The 27,056-nt window shown below is 41.2% G+C and overlaps 2 protein-coding genes across 21 annotated transcripts in view; both read right to left on the bottom strand.

Annotated features, from left to right (window-relative positions):
- Window positions 1-27,056, bottom strand: part of LOC120413005 (neurobeachin) — a 283,022-nt gene that overhangs the window by 157,571 nt on the left and 98,395 nt on the right. The gene's annotated exons all lie outside the window — the stretch shown is intronic.
- Window positions 11,607-16,319, bottom strand: LOC128092455 (uncharacterized protein K02A2.6-like). Its single transcript, XM_052706294.1, has one exon. It carries the CDS (start codon window positions 15,967-15,969, stop codon window positions 11,776-11,778), a length of 4,194 nt encoding a protein of 1,397 aa, XP_052562254.1. The 5' UTR covers window positions 15,970-16,319; the 3' UTR covers window positions 11,607-11,775.

Here is a 27,056-nt window from a genome sequence, read left to right as displayed (position 1 = left end):
AAATTTCTCAAAAAAGGTAAGGGGTCATTCAGAATAATTCTCCCCAAGGATTTATTTGTAATTTCACTTAAATTTATCTTTCTAACTGAGTGTTCACGACTCGATCAAACTTCTCAGCAAATTTTACATCGATTGGATTCCGCACTTTTATTTGAGAGCGTTTGACTTTTTGCCTTTCTTACAAAAGAAAAGTTTAAGGTTTGCTTTTGGAAAAACGCTTTTTTCAGAAATCTAAAAAAATTCGTGCACGGCGAGGATTCGTCCCAGGAAAAAATCCTATTACTAAATTGAAGGTTTAGATGCGCTCTTTCGATTGAATTTTGGCCCGAAACCCGGAACTCAAAGTCTGATTTTTGAGAGCTCTTTTTCTGAAATACATGGCCGATGTCTGTATCCGCTCTTAAAAATTTGTGTCTTCCATCACTGGAAAACCGCTCGTGAAACCCACAATTTTTAAAAGCCAGATCTGTAGCCGTGGGGTCGGAGACGAACATTTTATTTTTCGATTCACAATTTTCGACCCGTAAATGTGGTCAAAGCCATTTTTAGAGGTATTTTTTGGACTATTTTACAGATAACACTATCAAATTTAAAGAATTCAGTTTCAAACAAAAAGCCATTCGGAAACATGCGCCATAAACTGTTAGGCCCAAAATTTGAAGCTTTTCCAAAATGTATTTCCAGAGATATAGCGATTTTAGTGTTTTTCGTCTTATTTTTACCCTATTTTTTCCTATTAAATTTTTGGATTTATACAAAATCATATACTGAACATCAAATTCAAAGTCCCAGCCCATTCTCGATCGAAAGCATTTGGTATGAATTGTATTCGAGTAAATTTTGGTGTTGATCAGACGGTTGGTTTAAAAGTTATAGCTGTATGACTTTTCTTTATATACAGAGTAAATTTCTCAAAAAAGGTAAGGGGTCATTCAGAATAATTCTCCCCAAGGATTTATTTGTAATTTCACTTAAATTTATCTTTCTAACTGAGTGTTCACGACTCGATCAAACTTCTCAGCAAATTTTACATCGATTGGATTCCGCACTTTTATTTGAGAGCGTTTGACTTTTTGCCTTTCTTACAAAAGAAAGGTTTAAGGTTTGCTTTTGGAAAAACGCTTTTTTCAGAAATCTAAAAAAATTCGTGCACGGCGAGGATTCGTCCCAGGAAAAAATCCTATTACTAAATTGAAGGTTTAGATGCGCTCTTTCGATTGAATTTTGGCCCGAAACCCGGAACTCAAAGTCTGATTTTTGAGAGCTCTTTTTCTGAAATACATGGCCGATGTCTGTATCCGCTCTTAAAAATTTGTGTCTTCCATCACTGGAAAACCGCTCGTAAAACCCACAATTTTTAAAAGCCAGATCTGTAGCCGTGGGGTCGGAGACGAACATTTTATTTTTCGATTCACAATTTTCGACCCGTAAATGTGGTCAAAGCCATTTTTAGAGGTATTTTTTGGACTATTTTACAGATAACACTATCAAATTTAAAGAATTCAGTTTCAAACAAAAAGCCATTCGGAAACATGCGCCATAAACTGTTTGGGCCCAAAATTTGAAGCTTTTCCAAAATGTATTTCCAGAGATATAGCGATTTTAGTGTTTTTCGTCTTATTTTTACCCTATTTTTTCCTATTAAATTTTTGGATTTATACAAAATCATATACTGAACATCAAATTCAAAGTCCCAGCCCATTCTCGATCGAAAGCATTTGGTATGAATTGTATTCAAGTAAATTTTGGTGTTGATCAGACGGTTGGTTTAAAAGTTATAGCTGTATGACTTTTCTTTATATACAGAGTAAATTTCTCAAAAAAGGTAAGGGGTCATTCAGAATAATTCTCCCCAAGGATTTATTTGTAATTTCACTTAAATTTATCTTTCTAACTGAGTGTTCACGACTCGATCAAACTTCTCAGCAAATTTTACATCGATTGGATTCCGCACTTTTATTTGAGAGCGTTTGACTTTTTGCCTTTCTTACAAAAGAAAAGTTTAAGGTTTGCTTTTGGAAAAACGCTTTTTTCAGAAATCTAAAAAAATTCGTGCACGGCGAGGATTCGTCCCAGGAAAAAATCCTATTACTAAATTGAAGGTTTAGATGCGCTCTTTCGATTGAATTTTGGCCCGAAACCCGGAACTCAAAGTCTGATTTTTGAGAGCTCTTTTTCTGAAATACATGGCCGATGTCTGTATCCGCTCTTAAAAATTTGTGTCTTCCATCACTGGAAAACCGCTCGTGAAACCCACAATTTTTAAAAGCCAGATCTGTAGCCGTGGGGTCGGAGACGAACATTTTATTTTTCGATTCACAATTTTCGACCCGTAAATGTGGTCAAAGCCATTTTTAGAGGTATTTTTTGGACTATTTTACAGATAACACTATCAAATTTAAAGAATTCAGTTTCAAACAAAAAGCCATTCGGAAACATGCGCCATAAACTGTTTGGGCCCAAAATTTGAAGCTTTTCCAAAATGTATTTCCAGAGATATAGCGATTTTAGTGTTTTTCGTCTTATTTTTACCCTATTTTTTCCTATTAAATTTTTGGATTTATACAAAATCATATACTGAACATCAAATTCAAAGTCCCAGCCCATTCTCGATCGAAAGCATTTGGTATGAATTGTATTCGAGTAAATTTTGGTGTTGATCAGACGGTTGGTTTAAAAGTTATAGCTGTATGACTTTTCTTTATATTCAGAGTAAATTTCTCAAAAAAGGTAAGGGGTCATTCAGAATAATTCTCCCCAAGGATTTATTTGTAATTTCACTTAAATTTATCTTTCTAACTGAGTGTTCACGACTCGATCAAACTTCTCAGCAAATTTTACATCGATTGGATTCCGCACTTTTATTTGAGAGCGTTTGACTTTTTGCCTTTCTTACAAAAGAAAGGTTTAAGGTTTGCTTTTGGAAAAACGCTTTTTTCAGAAATCTAAAAAAATTCGTGCACGGCGAGGATTCGTCCCAGGAAAAAATCCTATTACTAAATTGAAGGTTTAGATGCGCTCTTTCGATTGAATTTTGGCCCGAAACCCGGAACTCAAAGTCTGATTTTTGAGAGCTCTTTTTCTGAAATACATGGCCGATGTCTGTATCCGCTCTTAAAAATTTGTGTCTTCCATCACTGGAAAACCGCTCGTAAAACCCACAATTTTTAAAAGCCAGATCTGTAGCCGTGGGGTCGGAGACGAACATTTTATTTTTCGATTCACAATTTTCGACCCGTAAATGTGGTCAAAGCCATTTTTAGAGGTATTTTTTGGACTATTTTACAGATAACACTATCAAATTTAAAGAATTCAGTTTCAAACAAAAAGCCATTCGGAAACATGCGCCATAAACTGTTTGGGCCCAAAATTTGAAGCTTTTCCAAAATGTATTTCCAGAGATATAGCGATTTTAGTGTTTTTCGTCTTATTTTTACCCTATTTTTTCCTATTAAATTTTTGGATTTATACAAAATCATATACTGAACATCAAATTCAAAGTCCCAGCCCATTCTCGATCGAAAGCATTTGGTATGAATTGTATTCGAGTAAATTTTGGTGTTGATCAGACGGTTGGTTTAAAAGTTATAGCTGTATGACTTTTCTTTATATACAGAGTAAATTTCTCAAAAAAGGTAAGGGGTCATTCAGAATAATTCTCCCCAAGGATTTATTTGTAATTTCACTTAAATTTATCTTTCTAACTGAGTGTTCACGACTCGATCAAACTTCTCAGCAAATTTTACATCGATTGGATTCCGCACTTTTATTTGAGAGCGTTTGACTTTTTGCCTTTCTTACAAAAGAAAGGTTTAAGGTTTGCTTTTGGAAAAACGCTTTTTTCAGAAATCTAAAAAAATTCGTGCACGGCGAGGATTCGTCCCAGGAAAAAATCCTATTACTAAATTGAAGGTTTAGATGCGCTCTTTCGATTGAATTTTGGCCCGAAACCCGGAACTCAAAGTCTGATTTTTGAGAGCTCTTTTTCTGAAATACATGGCCGATGTCTGTATCCGCTCTTAAAAATTTGTGTCTTCCATCACTGGAAAACCGCTCGTAAAACCCACAATTTTTAAAAGCCAGATCTGTAGCCGTGGGGTCGGAGACGAACATTTTATTTTTCGATTCACAATTTTCGACCCGTAAATGTGGTCAAAGCCATTTTTAGAGGTATTTTTTGGACTATTTTACAGATAACACTATCAAATTTAAAGAATTCAGTTTCAAACAAAAAGCCATTCGGAAACATGCGCCATAAACTGTTTGGGCCCAAAATTTGAAGCTTTTCCAAAATGTATTTCCAGAGATATAGCGATTTTAGTGTTTTTCGTCTTATTTTTACCCTATTTTTTCCTATTAAATTTTTGGATTTATACAAAATCATATACTGAACATCAAATTCAAAGTCCCAGCCCATTCTCGATCGAAAGCATTTGGTATGAATTGTATTCAAGTAAATTTTGGTGTTGATCAGACGGTTGGTTTAAAAGTTATAGCTGTATGACTTTTCTTTATATACAGAGTAAATTTCTCAAAAAAGGTAAGGGGTCATTCAGAATAATTCTCCCCAAGGATTTATTTGTAATTTCACTTAAATTTATCTTTCTAACTGAGTGTTCACGACTCGATCAAACTTCTCAGCAAATTTTACATCGATTGGATTCCGCACTTTTATTTGAGAGCGTTTGACTTTTTGCCTTTCTTACAAAAGAAAAGTTTAAGGTTTGCTTTTGGAAAAACGCTTTTTTCAGAAATCTAAAAAAATTCGTGCACGGCGAGGATTCGTCCCAGGAAAAAATCCTATTACTAAATTGAAGGTTTAGATGCGCTCTTTCGATTGAATTTTGGCCCGAAACCCGGAACTCAAAGTCTGATTTTTGAGAGCTCTTTTTCTGAAATACATGGCCGATGTCTGTATCCGCTCTTAAAAATTTGTGTCTTCCATCACTGGAAAACCGCTCGTGAAACCCACAATTTTTAAAAGCCAGATCTGTAGCCGTGGGGTCGGAGACGAACATTTTATTTTTCGATTCACAATTTTCGACCCGTAAATGTGGTCAAAGCCATTTTTAGAGGTATTTTTTGGACTATTTTACAGATAACACTATCAAATTTAAAGAATTCAGTTTCAAACAAAAAGCCATTCGGAAACATGCGCCATAAACTGTTAGGCCCAAAATTTGAAGCTTTTCCAAAATGTATTTCCAGAGATATAGCGATTTTAGTGTTTTTCGTCTTATTTTTACCCTATTTTTTCCTATTAAATTTTTGGATTTATACAAAATCATATACTGAACATCAAATTCAAAGTCCCAGCCCATTCTCGATTGAAAGCATTTGGTATGAATTGTATTCGAGTAAATTTTGGTGTTGATCAGACGGTTGGTTTAAAAGTTATAGCTGTATGACTTTTCTTTATATACAGAGTAAATTTCTCAAAAAAGGTAAGGGGTCATTCAGAATAATTCTCCCCAAGGATTTATTTGTAATTTCACTTAAATTTATCTTTCTAACTGAGTGTTCACGACTCGATCAAACTTCTCAGCAAATTTTACATCGATTGGATTCCGCACTTTTATTTGAGAGCGTTTGACTTTTTGCCTTTCTTACAAAAGAAAGGTTTAAGGTTTGCTTTTGGAAAAACGCTTTTTTCAGAAATCTAAAAAAATTCGTGCACGGCGAGGATTCGTCCCAGGAAAAAATCCTATTACTAAATTGAAGGTTTAGATGCGCTCTTTCGATTGAATTTTGGCCCGAAACCCGGAACTCAAAGTCTGATTTTTGAGAGCTCTTTTTCTGAAATACATGGCCGATGTCTGTATCCGCTCTTAAAAATTTGTGTCTTCCATCACTGGAAAACCGCTCGTAAAACCCACAATTTTTAAAAGCCAGATCTGTAGCCGTGGGGTCGGAGACGAACATTTTATTTTTCGATTCACAATTTTCGACCCGTAAATGTGGTCAAAGCCATTTTTAGAGGTATTTTTTGGACTATTTTACAGATAACACTATCAAATTTAAAGAATTCAGTTTCAAACAAAAAACCATTCGAAAACATGCGCCATAAACTGTTTGGGCCCAAAATTTGAAGCTTTTCCAAAATGTATTTCCAGAGATATAGCGATTTTAGTGTTTTTCGTCCTATTTTTACCCTATTTTTTCCTATTAAATTTTTGGATTTATACAAAATCATATACTGAACATCAAATTCGAAGTCCCGGCTCGTTCTCGCTCGAAATCTCGACAAGTCGTCAAGTCGAAGGTTCAACGCCAGCGCTTTTACGCTTGCGCGTTTTACGCTGCGCGTGAAAGTGTTCTTTCTGGCTTCTCATAATTGATCGACAAAGTGCAATAGCGATACATATTTTTTTAAGTTAATCATAGATTAACATTGTAGACTGAGTACCCTTTATTTTTTTTCTAATAATGTCAATCCAATATTTTTTTCTTAATTAAATTTAAATGTCTTGCGACAAATAATGTACTTCTGAAATTTAAAAAAAATGGCATTTGAGGTTTAGCCTTAAAAGATTCGAAGCTTTAGGTAAAATTTTCACTGGATGCTATCATTATGTTTTTGAAAAAATAATTGCACCAATATATTTCTCGGAGTTTCATCATTTTGTAAGAAAGGCTCTATTTCACCTCTGGTGATATTAAATCGGGTTTTTTTGTCAATATCTTTAATTGCCGTTGTTTTTTCACTTTGAAAGTATACTATTTTATGTAAAAAATCACGAGAAATCGATTGGTGACACTCTCATTGATGGCAAATGACGACAAGGGCCCATTTAGCCCCATTTAACCCTTATTTATGTGTTTTTCATCAATATCTTGAAATTACATTATTTCTTACAGTTTAAACGTATATTATTTTATGAAGGAAATCATGAGGAAACGATTGGTGATGTTCTCATAAACGGGAAACGATGGCAAAGGCCCGTTTTGCCCCATCTACCCCATTTTATGTGTTTTATTTAATATCTTGAATTGCCGTGGTTTCCCAAAGTTATAAAAAAGTTATTTTATACAAAAAATCGCGTGAGATCGATTGGGAATTGGGAACAACTCTAACTAACTAACGCAAATGGCGACAAGGGCCTTTTTTGCCCCATTTCATGTATTTTTAGTCAATATATTAAACGTGACGTGTTTTCCTATAAAGTTTACAAGAATGTTATTGTACAATGCACAGTACGTTCAAGATATTCACGAAAAAACATAAATGGGGCAAAATGGGACCTTGTCGCCATTTGCCACAAATTAGAGTGTTCTCAATCGATTCCTCGTGATTTTCTGCATCAAATAACATTTATTTAAAGTTTAGGAAACCACGACCATTCAATATACTAAAGAAAACGCATAAATAAGGGGTAAATGGGGTAAAATAGGCCCTTCTCGTCGTTTGCCGTTTATCAGAACGCCACCAATAGATTCTACGTGATTATCTGTATAAAATAACTTTTTTTTAACTTTGGGAAACCACGGCAATTCAAGATATTAAAAAAAATACATAAAATGGGGTAGATGGGGCAAAACGGGCCTTTGCCGTTTATGAGAACATCACCAATCGATTTCTCGTGATTTTCTACATAAAATAATAAACGTTTAAACTGTAGGAAATTATGTCATTTCAAGATAATGATGAAAAACACATAAATAAGGGTTGCATGGGGCAAAATGGGCCCTTGCCGTCATTTGCCATCAATGAGAGTGTCACCAATCGATTTCTCGTGATTTTTTACATAAAATAGTATACTTTCAAAGTGAAAAAACAACGGCAATTAAAGATATTGACAAAAAAACACATAAAATGGGGTAACTGAGGCAAAATGGGCCCTTGCTGTCATTTGCCGCCAATGAAAATGTCACAAATCGATTCCTCGCGATTTTCTACGTAAAATAACATACTTTAAAACTGTAGGAAACAACAGAAATTCAAGATATTAAAGAAAAACACATACAAAAGGGGTAAATGGGGCAAAATGGGCCCTTGCCGTCACTTGCCGCCATTGAGAGTGTCACCAATCGATTTCTCGTGATATTTTACATAAAATAAGATACTTTAGAAGTGCGGCAAACTACGGCAGTTGAAGATATTCGAGAAAAACACCCTAAAAAAGGCAAAATGGGGTAAAATGGACCACTTCCCGAAATTTGCCGCTAACGAGAGTACCACCAATCGATTCCTCGTAATTTTTTACATTAAAAATGATACTTTCGATAGGCAGAAACTGACGGCATCAAAAGATCCGTTTTTTCACCCGTTTTTGCCCACTGTGCACCGGTTAAAATCTCTCCAGTCCCTTTTCCCCTTCCCTCTCCACGATGCCACCTGGTGGTGGGTGGCTCAACTGATGCTTCTCCCAGCAGCAACAGTAGCTCATTCTTCACGGAAAAAGGCACAATGTTTCCATTTTGATGCGTTTTTTGTGTGTTTGTTTCATCAGCTATGTGTTCTGCTGGAAGTGCGCCATTACAAATGGTACTAGTAAGGAGCCTTAAGCACTTGAAAGAAGGCCAAGATTCTTATGTCAAGTAGGCACAATTCTAAAAAAAATCTGTTTTCTTCGTCAATGTGCCTCCTTCAAGAGTTAGAGGTTCCCTACTGGCTAGTTGTTGCTGATAATGGCGGTCTTCCTATTAACCATGTGGGAGCAATTGGAAGTGTAGGATTTTATGAGCCATGTACGGAATGGTGGTTGCTACGAAATAAGTGCGAATTTGTTGCTGGCACTTAAGGTGCAAGTGAATGAGGGTGTAATAATTTTCCAAAAAAAAAATTACTTTTAACTTAATTCTCAATTTAATTAGGAAACCGGAGGAATCCATCTTGCTTGATTAAGGGGATCCACATGGATCAAGGCACCCTCCACGCGCCATGGATTAAAACGCCCTCTTCATTAAACATCAAAGTGAGAAGGATTTCCGCAGCTCGAAACCATAATTAAGTGTGTCCCCCGGAACGAGCTCGAGCTCTTAAGCTTGGTCGGGAATTAACAAACCCACTGGCAACACTGGAGAAGCAAACTGACACCGCAAAGTTTATGTAAATTGACACTTTTTCAAGCTTTATAGCAGTGAGCGCGCGAGGCCAAATTGAGCACTTTGTCAAACGATATTACTGACTGTCACAATGTAAACATTGCGACGACGTAGCTACTAACTCACGACGACGCGACCAAGACTTTGTGGGCGGGAAATCCCGCTGGATGGTACGGTTCAAGTGCGTTGGTTTGACAGCGGCAAGCTGAACAGTGATGAACTGTCACTTTTTACACCAAAAGAAGAGTACAAGACAGAAAAAAACTGTCAACTAAATGAAGTATTACTGTCGCGCGAACGAAAGGCGGAAAAACAAACAGAAAATTTCAGCCAGGAAAATGCGAGCGACGTAGAAAAAAAATGAAGAAGAGTGCAGAACAAAGCTTCCGTGTTATCCAATTTCCAGGAAGCCAACGGTAGTGGAGTTAAATGCTGGGCGATGCTTTCTGAGTGCTCGGGATTTTTGAATTCTAGGAGGGACCGTTAATGCACTGAAGTGGATCCCATGGAAGATATTTTTTATTTCAGGATGCAAAGGTGCTTCCGGGAAAACCCTTAAACTGAATTTAACGGAAGTATCAGTTCATCGGTGCAAGTAAACTGTCAAATGCCATAAAGGTGCGTGTCTGGTCTAGTTTGTGTTTTTGTTTGTCATAGTCTAATACCTCCTTAAGTGATATCCAACCAACCGAGGCGTGCATAACTGAAGCACAAAGCTTATGGGATTTAAGCTATAATCCTATGAAAAATCATCCAAACTTCAAAAATTATAGTGTTTTGGAATCGGGATGATGACTGCTATCCATTGCTATACAATTACAATTACATGAAAATTTTCACAAAAATACTCAAAATGTTCACAAAACTACGTATTTTCGAAAAAAATACTCAAAATATCACTTTTATACAGTAGGATATCAAACTTTCGAAAAAATTTCATAAATTTCGAATGTAGGGGAAACATACCCATTTAAAGCCCTATAAGCGGTCGTGTTTGAATGATGCTGGATAATCTGGAGCGTTCCTTGAAATTTACTAAAACCAAGTACACCAAGGAGTAGAGAAACTTTTTGTGAACATTTCTGTTTATTTTCACTTTTAATAAAAGTTATGCAATTCCTATCACAAGCATTTAAAAAAAATATTTCCAAAATGCATTTTAATCATTCGAGTGCATTAAGCCACGCCCATTTTTCTATTTTCAGCTCAGTTCTTTTTCCTTCCAGCGCTCTTTTGGGTCTGCTTCGTGCTGCTAAAATTGATGAAATTTTAAGCGAACACTCACGAAAAGTAGCATTTATAGAGAAAATTTCCTGGCATCACTGGCTCACTCCAACAGGCGTCAAAAGACTTAGCGCGTTTGTTTTTTTGATGGCGCTTGCTAATTATTTACATGTTTAGGGATTATTTTTCAAGTAAGTGACTAACTAATGTGCAAAAGAACATGTTGCCGGTAGTTGGAAGCAATTTTATATCTTAAGCGCTTTTAAATCGTTGGCGCAAGTGAAAAGATATTGATGGCGACTTTCGTTAAGCAGTTAAGCTCTTATCTTGCGTGTGAATGTGTGTGCCACCAAAATGATGAGAAATGGTCTCGCTAAATAGAAATTATGAAATTATCTTTTATAGTTTATAGCCACGATATGGGTATCAAACGATCGGATTTTTGTCATACATTTCGGATGTAATAACAACTTTTTTTTTAAATACTCAACATTTTCACAAAACTTCTTATTTTCCAAATTTTTTTAAAATAATTTCGGCTTTTTACGATATGGGTAGCAATAACTGAAAATTTTGAGTATTTTTTTCGAAAATAGGTAGTTTTATGAAATTTCTTAGAATTAAAAAAATATATTTTATTACATTCGAAATGTTTGAAAAAATCCCGATCGTTTGATACCCATATTGTGAAAAACTGAAATTTCAATTATTTTTTTTCCAAAATACGTAGTGAAAATTTTGAGTTTAAAAAAAATGTTATTAAATTCGAAATGTATGAAAATTTTCGATCGTTTGATATCCTATTGTATAAAACTAATATTTTGAGTATTTTTTTCTAAAATACGTAGTTTTGTGAAAATTATGAATATTTTCAAAAAAAATTGTTATAACATACAAAATGAAAATGAAAAAATTCCGATCATTTGATACCCATATAGCGATAACAATAATTGTGAGTATTTTTTCGAGAATCATGGCATTTTCGAAATACAGGAAAAATACGTATTTTTGTGAAAATTTTCATGTAATTATAAGTGCAATAGATAACTGACATCATTCCGATTCCAAAACACTGTAATATTTGGATGTTTGCATGATTTTTCATATCATATAATCAGCCAATGTCTCACATATAGCCCATATAGCCAAAATCTCATAAGCTTTAGGCTTCAGTTAAGCACTGGACCATGCTAAACCGAGGCAGCTGAACGAATCAAAACCGGGGCAGTGCAACACCGAGGCTTGCAAAACCGGGGCATGACTGTATACTGCTGTGATCGCGGGAGGTAATTGAAACGACCGCGATTACACTAGTAATTAAGTTTTTATTTTGTCCGTCCGGCTAGTTCGGGGTATGGTACTTTAATGGTAAAGAACAATCTTCTGTCTCTCGCTAACAATCTTCCGGTCAGCTGTCACTGGGTGGCAGCTGTCATGTTGACGTGTACCGTGCTAGACGGCACCAACATTCGGTAGGGGCGCATCGCGTGGCCCTAACATCTCCCCTCAACAGTACACGGCATCGCCGTATCTGTCCGGTTGCTTGCGCGTCCTTTCAGAACGCCGAGGACCAGCATCTTCTTGTTGTGGCAGGGCTGGAGGTGTAGGTGCAACCACAGGACGTCCGGGCACCGGCGCTGGTTTGCTCCTTTTCAGCTCGTACGTGTCCAGCAGGATGTCCAGCGGAAGAGGTCCACGATTCTTCGGCTGACACTGGTCGAGCCGCTTGCGCAGCTGGTTGAGGTGTGACGAAATCGTGCGACCGTTGTCCAGCTCCACTTCGTACAGCACTTTTCCGCGTCTGCCAGTGACGACACCAGGTGTCCACCGGGTTGTGCCAGCGGAATGTTGTTGTGCGTACACGAGGTCACCCGCCTTGAACGCCCGAAGCTTGTCCTGGTCCAGTTGGGGCGTGTTGTTTACGTTTGTGGGCGGCAGCAGCAGGTCCAAAGTGGTGCGGAGTTTGTTGCCAAACAAAAGCTCAGCAGGTGCTTTGCCGTCAGGAGCGCTTCGATTCGGGGTGATCCTGTAGTTCAACAGGAACGTGTCCAGGTCGGCCCGTAGATTTCCTCCCCGCTGATGGATTTTGGCCAGGGCACGTTTGAAGGTGTCGACGAACCTTTCTGCCTGCCCGTTCGATTGTGGGTGGTAGGGCGGCGTACGAACGTGCTCAATCCCGTTCTGCGTACAGAAGTCCAGGAATGCGTCAGCGGTGAACTGGCGGCCGTTGTCGGAGATGAGCTTCTCCGGCATTCCGAAGCGACAAAAAATCTCTCGGAGCATCGCAATCGTCGCAGTGGTTGTGATGGTCCCGGTTGGTACGATCTCCGGCCACTTGGAGAACGAATCCACGACGACAAGGAAGTACTGGTCGTGGTAAGGCCCAGCGTAGTCGATGTGCACACGCTGGAACGGCTTCGTCGACTTCGGCCACGGTTGAGGAATGGCACGGGCTGGCGCTTTAGCAGCGGCAGCGCACTGGGAGCATCGCAGGACCAGATCACGGATGTCAGCGCTCATGTTAGGCCAGTACACGTAACTTCTTCCCAAAGCCTTCATGCGCTCGATGCCGGGGTGTGCGGTGTGCAGCAGCTTGAGGACCTTGGCACGGTAGATGGTTGGCACTACCAGGCGTTCTCCGAAGAGGATGCAATCGTGGACCAGCGAGAGTGATTCGCGGGCCTCGAAGTAGGGTTGAATTTCAGCGCGAAGCTGCTTCTTCGACTGTGGCCAACCGGAACGCAGATGCTTCTGGACTTGCTGCAAAATCGCGTCTTTTGCGGTTGCGACTTGCATGGTCCTGAAACTGAGAGGAAGGTTACAGGAATTTAGCGTCACACGAAGTACCTCGTCCAGATCTGCTTCCAGCGTCACGGCTGCGATCACGAAATCCTCCTCAGGCTTGGCACAGCGGTTGATCAGCCTTGAGAGGACGTCTGCGTTGCCGAATTCCGTCGTGCGCACGTACTCGATGTCGAAATCGTAGTTGAGCAGTGTCACCGCCCACCTCTGGAGACGGTTCGCAGCGTAGACGGGGATTCCTTTCTTGGAACCGAAGATGGCCAGCAGCGGCTTGTGGTCGGTTTGGAGCGTGAAGTGACGGCCGAAGATCATGCGGTGGAACCGGGTTACCGCAAAGATGAGGGCAAGACCCTCCTTCTCGATTTGGCCGTAGTTCGCCTCAGCCTTTGTCAGCGATCTGGCCACGTGGTACACGGTCTTCCTTGAACCGTTGCGGAACACGTGTTGGATGCAGGCACCCAGGCCAACGTTGGACGCATCGGCGGACACCACGATCGGCAGTGACGGATCGTAGTGGGTGAGGGCCAGGTCGGACAGCAAAATCCGCTTGAAGGTCTCGAAGCTGCGCTGACACTCGGCGGTCCACAGGAACTTGGTCTGCGACGACTTCAGGAGGTTGTCCAGGGGGTATCGCAGGTTCCTCATGTGCGGGATGTACTTGCCGTAATAGTTGATTGCCCCCAAGAACGCCCGCAAGGTGGAGACGTCAGTGGGCGCCGGCATTTCCGCGATGGCCTTCGTCTTCTCTGGATCAGGTCGAGTGCCGTTCTGATCCACGATGTGACCCAAGTACTTCACCGACCGTTCGAAGAACTTGCACTTTTCCAGCTTCAAGCGCAGGCCGAACTTCTGAAGACGACGCAGAACCTCCTCCAAGTTTCGCTTGTGCTCCTCGATGGTTCTGCCGGTGACGATGATGTCGTCCAGGTAGGCCTTGACACCGGGCAGGCCGGCGAGCGCTGTGTCGATGACCTGCTGGAACGCGCCCGGCGCCGGTTTTATGCCGAAAGGAACACGGTTGTACTGGTACAGGCCTCTGTGGGTGTTCACGGTCAGGTACTTCCTGGACGGTTCTGCCACGTTGAGCAGCAGGTAGGCGTCGCGCATGTCCAGAATGCTGTACACTTGACCTCCGGCCAGGCTGGCGAAGATCTCGTCCGGTGTGGGCAACGGATACTGGTGAGGTTCAAGAACGTCGTTGAGCCCAGTTGAGTAGTCGCCACAAATCCGCACAGACTTGTCCGCCTTCCGAACCACCACTATCGGAGCGGCCCATTCGGAGTACGTGACCGGCGTGATGATCCCACGTTTCTCAAGGCGGTCCAGTTCCTGTTCGACGAGCTGCAGCGACCCGTACGCCACAGGCCGTTTGGGGCGAAACACCGGTTTGGCGCCTTCTTTGACGCTGAGCTGCACGTCAACACAGCTGCACACGCTCGGTTGTTCAGAGAAGACGTCCGCATACTTCACCTTCAACTCGTCGATCTCGGTCCCCTTGAGCATCTTGATGGCCTGGCACACGCTGCTGATCGGCACGTCCCAGAGACCGAACCGTTCGATCCAGTCGATGCCGAGGATGTTGAGGTTGGCGTTCGTGACGTAGATGGTTCCCTCTCGGTCGACGCCCTGGAGTGTCACGTAGGCTTCGAACTGTGACGTCAGCTGCAGCTGAGATCCCGAGGCAGTTGATGCTCGAGCGCTTGTGCTGCTTACCAGGGGGCTGCCGATTTTCCGCCACGTCGCCGTCGAGATTACGGTGATGTCGGAGGCAGAATCGATTTGGAGGTGTGCTTGCTGTCCGTTGATAGCGACTTCGACGAATTTCCTCCCAGAACTTGCCTGAACCTGCCTGCAACACACGATCCTCGTCGAGTACGGCTTCTGGTTTCTGGATCCGCGGTTGTCCTTCTTCCAGGGTCGTCCTTGCTGGCCCTGGGCTGCTGGCTTCCGCTGTGGCTTGTCGGCGTGTCCACCATTTTGTTTCGACGGTCGAACACACGCGCAGTAGCCATCTTTGTGGCCGATCTGATGGCACATCGAGCAGCGATGCGTAGAGTAGCCACAATCGCGAACAAAATGGACTCCTCCGCACAACCAGCAGGGCGTTTTGGGCAGATCCGTCGGCTTGAACCGGTTACCTTGGTTGATGGGTTGGTAGACGGCCTTGATCTCCTGCGTTTCCACCATCGACGTGTCCTTCCGGAGGTTCACGAGTCGGTTGCACTCGTCGACCAGTGACGCCAGGGTCACCTTCTCCGGCTCCATCTCCAACCGGTTGATCAGCCGCATCCGGATCTCCGCGTCGTTCGGTGACTGTAGGCCGCAGACGTAGACCAAACACTTGAACTGGTCCGCCTTCGTCGCGCCGATGTTGAACTCCTCGCAACGGCGGTTCACCGTCGCGGAGTAGCTGATGAAGTCCTCTTGGCCGCTTTTCACCGTCTGGAGACAGCGGAACCGCTTCCGGAACGTAGAGATCCCCTCGCCGAAGATCGCCTTCAGGATGTCGACTGTCTGCTCGAACGTCTTGTGCTTCGGCAAAGCCGGAAGGATGTAGTCCACGAACCGCTGGTGGGCCGCAGGAGACAGTTTTCGCAGCAGAAGTCGGACTTTGCTTGCGCCGTCGAGAGCTGACGCGTCCTTGCTGAAGAGATCCTCGTAGCGACTGTACCAGCTGGCAAAAGTGACGTCGTTCTCCGGATCGTAGGCGAATTCGCTCATGGTGTTCGAGAAGGATTCCATGACGAACTCGTTGGAGTTTTTCGTGTCCTTCTGGGTGACGGAGTTTTTGACCAGCTCTTCCAGCAGCTTCTGCTGCCCCTGCAGCAGGTTCAACAGGAGCTGGTTCCCCGAGGTTACAGGTGCCGGGGCCGGCGCCGCAGGTGGAGTATCTGGCATCGTGCAGAATCCTCGTGGCGAGAAAGGTGTCGTAACCTCAATCCACAATTCACCTCGATTTTTGCGCTAGCGCGCCGCACTTTCGGGCCGAACTTTAATTCGCGCGGGACGGCCTCGTCGCCAAAATGCTGTGATCGCGGGAGGTAATTGAAACGACCGCGATTACGCTAGTAATTAAGTTTTTATTTCGTCCGTCCGGCTAGTTCGGGGTATGGTACTTTAATGGTAAAGAACAATCTTCTGTCTCTCGCTAACAATCTTCCGGTCAGCTGTCACTGGGTGGCAGCTGTCATGTTGACGTGTACCGTGCTAGACGGCACCAACATTCGGTAGGGGCGCATCGCGTGGCCCTAACATATACGAAAAACTTTTTTTTTTGTTCGTGATTCGATAATCCAAAGTCCCATACAAACCTTCGGGTAATCGAACTTCGGATAATAAAAACTTTGGATAATCGAGTCTAGACTGTACATGTTTTAAAATTTCGATATGAAAATTTGAAAAAAAAATTATCCAAAACCCTCTCTCTTTAAAATCAAATGCATTCGTTCTACCTTTTCGATGCAAATTAACAACACACGCACTCAAAATCGCACGCACTCCACATCGAACAGTTCCCCAGCACGAAGGGCACGGTTTTTGCGCTGCACCTTTCTCACTTCAGTCCAACTGTACTGGGCCAGACCATAACCAGGAGTGCTCGAATGCTGGTGGTCCTCATGGTCCAGCTGAACATCGCAAATGGCACTGCTCGCCACAACAAGTGCGGGGGAGATTTCGAGATTCCACCCCAGTTGGCAGCACTGCCCCACTAGGTGTGTGTGTGTGTTTGGGGTCGAAACCACTCCAGAACCTAGGGCTTCGCGGGATGCAATTTTAATGCACCAATGGCACTGGTCTGGCCAGCAGCAGCAGCTCTTTCTGATCTGATGGTGGCCTCGGAAACCGAAAAATCCACCTACAAACTTCTATTTCTGGCGTACTCACTGCCTTTGACTGCCTGTGTGGAGAGATGTTTGAGGTTATGTTGCAGCCAAGCCTCGAACCGCAATCGAATCATGCGGCATTTTTTCTGGGCTGCTTCTGAACAGCCACCGGCGGAAAAGTTTCCGGAGCACGAAAGGTCGTCCGATGGTGATTTCAATTAAATAAAATTTAATCCTTTAGAGTGGGAGGATACGGGTTCTTCTGGCAGCGAAGTCTGGCAAATCCGGAAGGAAAGTAGCACGTTTTTGCGCAATGTGTGTGTGTGAACGAGAGATCTTTTTGGGGTTCAGTTTTTCCACAGGAATTCTGCAGATACAGACACGTTTAAGGATTTGTGCATACACTTCGTCTCTCTCAATCTCGTAGGAAGATTGTGTGCACTAAATTTGCTTCCAATTATTCTACGTGAAAGGCTTTAGTACACCCAAAGTAGGGTTGCGCACAATCGAATGGAAATAACACTCAGGCTAAGAGTGTTTAAAAGTAGTTTTAAAATGAACTTTTCAACACTCATTTATGGGCGAAAAGCACGTGAAAAAATATTAATATTTTAAATACAAGCGCTCATTATTTGAAATTTTCAGCACTCAAATGGATGCTGAATAGTACTATTCAGTTCTGATATTTTTGACGATGAAAAATAAAACGATGCGAAATTTTGCATTCGTTTGATACTCATATTGCAAATTTAGAAAATTTTAGTATTTTCGAAAAATTACGGTAATTTGGGTTTTTTTTTGTATTTTTCATAAAAAAAAAACTCTGAAACATTTGTGTATTTTCGAAAAAAAGCGTAATTTTTTTAGTATTTTCCAATAAAACTCTGATAAAATGAAAAAAGCTAACGAAATTTCGGTTCGTTTGGTACCCATATTGCAAATTTAATTTTTTGAGTATTTTCGGAAAAATAAGGTATTTTTTTGAAAATATTAGAATTTTCCTCAAATAACTCTATTAATCTGAAAAAAAAAACAAACCAAATTTCGCTTCGTTTGATACCCATATTGCAAATTATAAAAAATTGAGTACTGAGCAGTTCTCTCAGATTTCGATCATTCGATTTTTTTGTTGTATTTTTTAATCCAGCTAAAACTTTTTTGATGCCTTCGATATGCCCAAAGAAGATGTATGAAAATTCAAAAATCTGTATCTTTTGAATGAATCTTTTTATCGATTTGGTGTCTTCGGCAAAGTTGTAGGTATGGATACGGACCACACTGAAAAAAAAATTAACCCGGTAAAAAAATTGGGTGATTTTTTATTTATTTTTTGGTCACTAAAACTTGATTTGCAAAAAAAAAACAATTTCATTTTTTTCGTTTTCTGATATGTTTTAGGAGACATAAAATGCCAATTTTCCAGAAATTTCCAGGTTTTGCAAAAAATCTTTGACCGAGTCATAAATTTTTAAATCAATACTGATTTAAAAAAAATCGAAAAATTAGTCACAAAAATTTTTCAATTTAATATTTCGATGTAAAATTAAATTTGCAATCAAAAAGTACTTAAGTGAAATTGAACCTTTGAAAAAAAAAAGATTTTTGAAAAGCTGAGAAAACTCTCTATATTTTGCCTTTTTGAACTTTGTTGATACGACCCTTAGTTGCTGAGATATTGCCATGCAAATGTTTAAAAACCTGAAAATTGATGTTTTCCAAGTCTCACCCAAACAACCCACCATTTTCTAACGTCGATATCTCAGGAACTAATGATTCGATTTACAATGTTAAAATATGAAACATTCGTGAAATTTTGCGATCTTTTCAAAAATAATATTTAAAAAAAATTAAACCAATACTAACATTTTAAAAGGGCCAAACATTCAATATTACGCCCTTTTAAAATGTTAGTCTTGGTTTAAAAAAATTAAAAATATTGTTTTCGAAAAGATCGAAAAATTTCAAGAATGTTTCATATTTTAAAATTGTTAATCGGACTATTAGATGCTGAGATATCGACATTAGAAAATTGTGGTGTGGTACGCAAATTGTAGCCACGAGGAATCCGTCCGATAACCGTCCCACGGGTTTGTTAATTAGCAAACGGTTTATGCGCCACCTCCGTAGAGGACCGACTTGCCTGGTTTATGCCCGACTAGACCCAGCCGCAGGGCGGGTCGTTTTGTAAAACCTGAAATGAATGGGGGAACGTTCAAGGGACTCAAAATGGGTAAGAGGTACTCCGCTTCGCGTGTGATGACTCCAAAAATATCCAAAACTGAACGGGGCAACCCGTTGTCCGTCCGAACAACCAATCACCTGTTCGCTCTGGATCCTCACAGGATAATTTCTACCCCCGCACCAATCGCTGCGACGGGAAAAGACCCCAGGCTGAGATTCCCAAGCAGCCTTGCACTTGGAGTAAAACAACAGTAACAAAAACGTGGAGACGTCGAATGCGAAGCGAGAGACCTCTAGACCCGTGCAACTAATCTGGCGAGAGAGACATTTCGTTCACCAAAAACAACTACGCTAACAACGTCTTGGGGGAGGTGAAAAACGAAATATATTGCATGCTAAATGTGGGTTTTAATTGTACATTTTTAACCTAGGTTTAAGTTACATGTTTGTAGTGTCCTACGTGTTCATTTCCTCTTCTCTTCTTGGTTCTCTCTCTCTACTAACTATCTGTGTGCGGATTTGTTCTTGGGCTTGGTTACGTTAGCCCGGAGGTCACAGGTGCAACGGTGACCAACGGAACTAGGCTCGGGAAAGGGCAACGAGCCTTAGAAAATGTGTGTGTGTGTTTTTGGCAACTCGGACGACGTCTACGAGTGCGTACGCATGCGGTTTTTACGTAACAGGTGAGTACTCACGGACCGGTTTCGTTGATTGGCTTACGCGTCGCTAGTGCACCACGCGGTGCGATATTCTTCTGGAGCAGATGAAAGGCGCGCGATCTTAAGGGGGCGGCCTGGTTGAAATCGGGCTTGGCCGGCTGGCCGGCCTGGTGGACGGGTCGCCTCCTTCTGGAACCTGGACGGCGCGTGACCACGTGGACCGACGTCTACGGTCTGGTGAACTTCTGCGGCGAATCTGGGCCAGCGGCTGGACAGGAACGGCTGGCGCGATGGACGGCTCTCCCTGGAGCCACGTGTAGCGTGTGGTCTCCCTTCCGGATCCCAATGGGACTTCCGGGGCTCGATCGCTGAGACCGCGGGGTCAGCAGGGCGGCTAAGGCTTTTGGTGGCGGTGTGGCGAGCACGAGCTGGTAGGAGGCGGTTGGTTCCGACTCTAGAACAGAACGCCGTCGTCGGCTGTTTGGCGACGATTAACACACATCACACATCAACACACACACTAGGTACTTTACCTTTTAATTCCTCTTCGCACACAGAATCGGACCGCACAAACTACTAGCTAAGCTAAGGTTGGACACTACAGGAAAGAACAAAGATTAACTACACAAATCTACAGATCACTCGTTTCACTCGAGTTACCGTCACTAAACACACCGGGGGGCTAGACTACTGGATCGGCGCTGCTGCCTCTTCCGCGACTCAGGACCAAGTGGACGAGTAGAAATTGTAACTTTCCTCAGAAAGCGTCATTAGGGAAAGGTTCAACGGAAGTACGTAATTTCGTGAGAAATTTCGTAGTTTCGAGTAACGAATTTACCCGAACAGATTTTGGGAATATTACTGAAGGCATCTCGTTCCCTCTTACACATTTGTCATCTGGCTTTCCTGTTCTAATTCATTCCAGGCTTTCCGAGAGGGCTTGATCGTGCAAGTTCCTCTCAGCAGGTATAACCCAGCAAGTCTTCCCATACGTGGTGGTGCAAGTTGTGCTTTCTCCAGGACTGTTTGGCTTATCGGACGGATTGGCGGGGGTGTGAGGAAGTGAGGTGTAGCACTGTTCTACTAAAGCTTGCCATGTGCTAGCTTCGACACAAACCCTTGATTCAGTTGGACTTGTTTATATTAAATTATTATAGCTAAATGAAAAACAACTAAACGAATAGAGTGACCATGTTACAGTGGGTTGTTTGGGTGAGACTTAGAAAACATCAATTTCCCTTTTTTTGGAAATATCGCAGAAACTAAGGGTCAAATCAACAAAGTTCGAAAAAGCAAACTATAGAGAATTTTCTCAGCTTTTCAAAAAATTTGACCAATTTGAACAAATTATGAACTGCGACTGTTTCAAAAAAGTCACCTAAAAATGGATTTAACTTGAAAACGGTGAAAAATTTCACTAAAGTACATTTTGATACAAATTTGATGTTACATCAAAAAATTAAGTTGAAAAATTTTTGCGACCGATATTTCGATTTTTTTTAAATCGGTATTGATTAAAAAATTAATAACTTGGTCAAAGATTTTTTGCACAACCTGCAAATTTCTGAAAAGTTGGCATTTTATGTCCCCTAAAACATATATATAAAAAAAGTGTTTTTTGCAAATCAAGTTTTTGTGGCAAAAAGTTAATTAAAAAATCACCAAACTTTTTTGACCATATATCATTTTTTCAGTGTAGTCCTTATCGAAACCTTCAACTTTGCCGAAGACACCAAATCGATCAAAAAAATCCTTCAAGAGATACAAATTCTTGAATTTTCACACATCATTTTTGTATGGACAGCTGCCAAATTTGTATGGAAAATTATATGGACAAACTAATGATGCAAAATGGCTTCTTTGGGCATACCGAAGGCACCAAAAAAGTTTCAGCTGGATTAAAAAATACTAAAATTAAAATTGAAAGAAGGACCGATTTCGTAGAGAATTTTTCTACTTTCGAAAAATACGGTATTTTGTGAATAATTTTGAGTACAAATTTTAATTTAAAACTTACACGACTTTCAAAAAATACATTCTTAGTGAAAGCATTGAAAATTTAACATAATGGTTGACATAAGTCGATTTTAGAAAGATTTTAAAAATGAGTTATTGTCCATTACACTACTCGACAAAACAAAACTTGTGTCAAGGGATTCACGATATCTCATCCGTTCCTGAGAGAAAAGGCATCCCCGAATCCGATGCAATCGACAGAATTTGATTTTATGTCCACGCGGACTGACGAGAATTTGGTACATTTTTCAACATAAAAAATCGAACAATTAAAAAAAAACCATGCGTCTCCTCCCAATTATATGAGCCATCTACAAGAATATGGAAGCGCCTGGTGCATAGCCATTTCCTTTAAGTACAACGGAAACAACCAATACAAATGTATAAAAAAGTTGTCAAGTTCTCGGGGGGTCCACAGCTAGCATTTTTTGTACGATTATAAAAAATAAATATTAAAAGTTTAAAATTAATTTATTTAAAAAACATATTTTTTGATTTATTTGTTTACTAAAATTTTATGTATCTCAAAGGTCTATGGGTACTTCGGGATGTCCATGGTCATCCAAGGACTGCCTGGAGTTAAGATCTACGAGTCTACCGCCGTAACAAGCAAGAGGTCGTCGGATTTTGACCCCGAATCTTGTGTGTATAGCATCAGTGCATATGGTAGACTACTGTATGAATGTGTTGGGATGTCCATGGTCATCCAAGGACTCCCTGGTGTTAAGATCTACGAGTCTACCGCCGTAACAAGCAAGAGGTCGTCGGATTTTGACCCCGGATCATGTGCGTATAGCATCAGTGGATATGGTAGACTACTATATGAATGTGTTGGGATGTTCATGGTCATCCAAGGACTCCCTGGATTTAAGATCTACGAGTCTACCACCGTAACAAGCAAGAGGTCGTCGGATTTTGACCCCGAATCTTGTGTGTATAGCATCAGTGGATATGGTAGACTACTATATGAATGTGTTGGGATGTTCATGGTCATCCTAGGACTCCCTGGAGTTAAGATCTACGAGTCTACCGCCGTAACAAGCAAGAGGTCGTCGGATTTTGACCCCGGATCATGTGCGTATAGCATCAGTGCATATGGTAGACTACTTTATGAATGTGTTGGGATGTTCAAATATGAATGTGTTGGGATGGTCAAAATCCGACGACCTCTTGCTTGTTACGGCGGTAGACTCGTAGATCTTAACTCCAGGGAGTCCTCGGATAACCATGAACATCCCAACACATTCAAATAGTAGTCCACCATATGCACTGATGCTATAAGCACAAGATTCGGGGTCAAAATCCGACGACCTCTTGCTTGTTACGGCGGTAGACTCGTAGATCTTAACTCCAGGGAGTCCTTGGATGACCATGAACATCCCAACACATTCATATAGTAGTCTACCATATGCACTGATGCTATAAGCACATGATCCAGGGTCAAAATCCGACGACCTCTTGCTTGTTACGGCGGTAGACTCGTAGATCTTAACTCCAGGGAGTCCTAGGATGACCATGCACATCCCAACACATTCATATAGTAGTCTACCATATCCACTGATGCTATACACACAAGATTCGGGGTCAAAATCCGACGACCTCTTGCTTGTTACGGTGGTAGACTCGTAGATCTTAACTCCAGGGAATCCTTGGATGACCATGAACATCCCAACACATTCATATAGTAGTCTACCATATCCACTGATGCTATACACACAAGATTCGGGGTCAAAATCCGACGACCTCTTGCTTGTTACGGTGGTAGACTCGTAGATCTTAAATCCAGGGAGTCCTTGGATGACCATGAACATCCCAACACATTCATATAGTAGTCTACCATATCCACTGATGCTATACACACAAGATTCGGGGTCAAAATCCGACGACCTCTTGCTTGTTACGGTGGTAGACTCGTAGATCTTAAATCCAGGGAGTCCTTGGATGACCATGCACATCCCAACACATTCATATAGTAGTCTACCATATGCACTGATGCTATAAGCACATGATCCGGGGTCAAAATCCGACGACCTCTTGCTTGTTACGGCGGTAGACTCATAGATCTTAACACCAGGGAGTCCTCAGATGACCATGAACATCCCAACAAATTCATATAGTAGTCTACCATATGCACTGATGCTATACGCACATGATCTGGGGTCAAAATCCGACGACCTCTTGCTTGTTACGGTGGTAGACTCGTAGATCTTAACACCAGGGAGTCATCGGATGACCATGGACATCCCAACACATTCATACAGTAGTCTACCATATCCACTGATGCTGTACGCACATGATCCGGGGTCAAAATCCGACGACCTCTTGCTTGCTACGGCGGTAGACTCATAGATCTTAACTCCAGGGAGTCCTCGGATGACCATGAACATCCCAACACATTCATATAGTAGTCTACCATATGCACTGATGCTATACGCACATGATCTGGGGTCAAAATCCGACGACCTCTTGCTTGTTACGGTGGTAGACTCGTAGATCTTAACACCAGGGAGTCCTCGGATGACCATGAACATCCCAACACATTCATACAGTAGTCTACCATATCCACTGATGCTATACGCACATGATCCGGGGTCAAAATCCGACGACCTCTTGCTTGTTACGGCGGTAGACTCGTAGATCTTAACTCCAGGCAGTCCTTGGATGACCATGGACATCCCGAAGTACCCATAGACCTTTAAGATACATAAAATTTTAGTAAACAAATAAATCAAAAAATATGTTTTTTAAATAAATTAATTTTAAACTTTTAATATTTATTTTTTATAATCGTACAAAAAATGCTAGCTGTGGACCCCCCGAGAACTTGACAACTTTTTTATACATATGTATTGGTTGTTTCCGTTGTGCTTAAAGGAAATGGTTATGCACCAGGCGCTTCCATATTCTTGTAGATGGCTCATATAATTGGGAGGAGACGCATGGTTTTTTTTAAATTGTTCGATTTTTTATGTTAAAAAATTTACCTATTTCTCGTCAGTCCGCGTGGACATAAAATCAAATTCTGTCGATTGCATCGGATTCGGGGATGCCTTTTCTCTGAGGAACCGATGAGATATCGTGAATCCCTTGACACAAGTTTTGTTTTGTCGAGTAGTGTTATCGGAGATAAGATTATCGCCGATAGAATTATCGAAATAACAATAACGATTATCTATCGTTATCGTTATCGAGCCTCGATAATTTTATCATTAACAACCTTGGTTTCAACCTTTCAAAATGCACAAAAAATCCATTTCACGTTACACAAAATCCAATAAATTTTAAAATCCTTCTCCCGTCCAAGCAATCAACACAACAAGTTATTCGTGCCCTCGGTTGTCGTTCAGCCCCCACCTTCCTAGTTATTGCACCTAAGCTGCCCATTAGAGAGGTTTCCACCCACAGTCAGTCAGCCAAACGTTTTCTTTGTTGCTTCAAGGATCCCAAAGCTCTCCAAAGAGAAAGAGTCTGGCTCGAAAAATGGTCGGTCTTCCCTCCACCAGGGCTTCGGTGTACGATTTGTTCTGGAGTCCTGGAGAAAATGAAACGGAAACCAAAATAAATTACACACCGAAATACGGTGGGGCAGCACGAGAAGTGTAGCGTGAATTTAATTCTCCTCCAGTAACGAAGACACTGACGATGGGAGTGATGAAATTTTCCTCAAAAGGAGTAGTTTTCCAGCTGTTGAGCCATGGTCTTGACATTCCACAAAAACTGCAAAAAGTCAAAGAATCTTGACAAGTTAATTAACTGTTTGTAATATTTTAAATTGGAAAACGTTCAACAGATGGCTACGTCGAACCACCCGGGTGACCAACCCTGATTTCGCCCACAAGAGAGTGACTCTGTGCACTCTGGAAAAGTTAAAGAAGGAAGGAAAATGGGTTCGGGTGTTAGCAGCATAGCAAGGAGCTAGCTTTGTGCAAATATTCACAATTTATGAGACAAACAATCAACATCAACAACCTCCGGTTCGGGGCTCGGAGGAGTTCCCCTTCTTTTGGAAGCGTTCTCAAACGAGGTCAGGGCGAGGCACTTCGGAGTCACTTTTTGGACTGGGTTTTGTGACCCGAAATGAACCGAGATGAAATTTTCCTTATATTGTTTGATATTGATACAACATTTATTACTTTTTCTTGTTTAATTTTAGCAAGGTTACGAATCTTGGAAACAATTGATTGGATTTTTATTGTCAAACATTTCGAAACGGTTAAGATCTTATTATTACGCCGTTCTGAAATGTTAGTCGTGATTTTGAGAATCTGAAAATATGTATTTCTGAGAAATGAAAAAAATCAGAAAAACGCCGCCAGTCTATGCTAACTTACACGAAATCAGAAAAAGTTCCCCTACCCCCCTTCAATTTTCGTGAAACCTTGTCCAATTGGGTAATTTTGGTCCCTGATCACGAATCTGAGGTCATTTATTAACAAAATCTGTCCGTTCAAAAGAATCATTTAACATCTCGAAATCTCAACATTTGTTGCCAAATAATTTTTCATGAAGTTTGAAGTTTGTCAATAAATCTTTAGTTATAAGTTATATAGCATACTATATACATAACCATCCCATGAAATGTGCATGAAAGGTGTTTTATCCTATGCAATTTGTATGAAAATACGTTTTTATTGTTCTGCTTTATTGAACATGTAATTAATAACATTATGTTTCTAGAATACATACCACCAAAAAAAACCCCTTACTTGCACAAAGCTTAAATTTTGCTCTCAAATTCAAACTTTTTTCCTATTTTTTCCTAATCAAAACCTCTTCAGCACCACTTCGAAGTCACTAATTAATCCCCCTTTCACGGTTGAATTGAAGCCTGCAGTTCTCGGTGCCAAGCTCTGCTTCCTGATGAAGCAAAGCGCATCTAATTTCCATGTCCCACGACGAGATTTCCACACCGACGATTTTTTCCCTCATCCTTGGAGTGCTCCACCAACCGAACCAAACGGGGATGATGGGGATGGAAGAAAAAAACTAATTACAAGCTAGACTGAAACTGGGGGGAGGTGGAGATTTAGGGGAGCAAGCAATTAAGCCAAGTCCCGTAACGCTAAATATGACATTAAAAATGGTGAGGTTTCCCGCCGTCGCAACCCAGCAGATGTCACTTCTTTTACATAGAAAAATTTAAGCGAGAGAAAAAAAAAACACGAGCAAAACATGAAGCTGGGTTGTGCGGTTTTGCGGTTTGTGAACAAGATGTTTTCGAGAATCAGTTCTTCCAGCTATGCTAGCCGGGCGGGGTTTATTTCTGGTCGTCTCAGGTTGTTCCAGTCGAGGGCTTTGTCAGCTG

Source organism: Culex pipiens, chromosome 1, assembly GCF_016801865.2.
Source record: "Culex pipiens pallens isolate TS chromosome 1, TS_CPP_V2, whole genome shotgun sequence".
In the NCBI taxonomy this organism is placed as follows: Eukaryota; Metazoa; Arthropoda; class Insecta; order Diptera; family Culicidae; genus Culex; species Culex pipiens.
The sequence above is the reverse complement of the archived record's forward strand: the minus strand, read 5'-3'. Positions and strand labels throughout refer to the sequence as shown.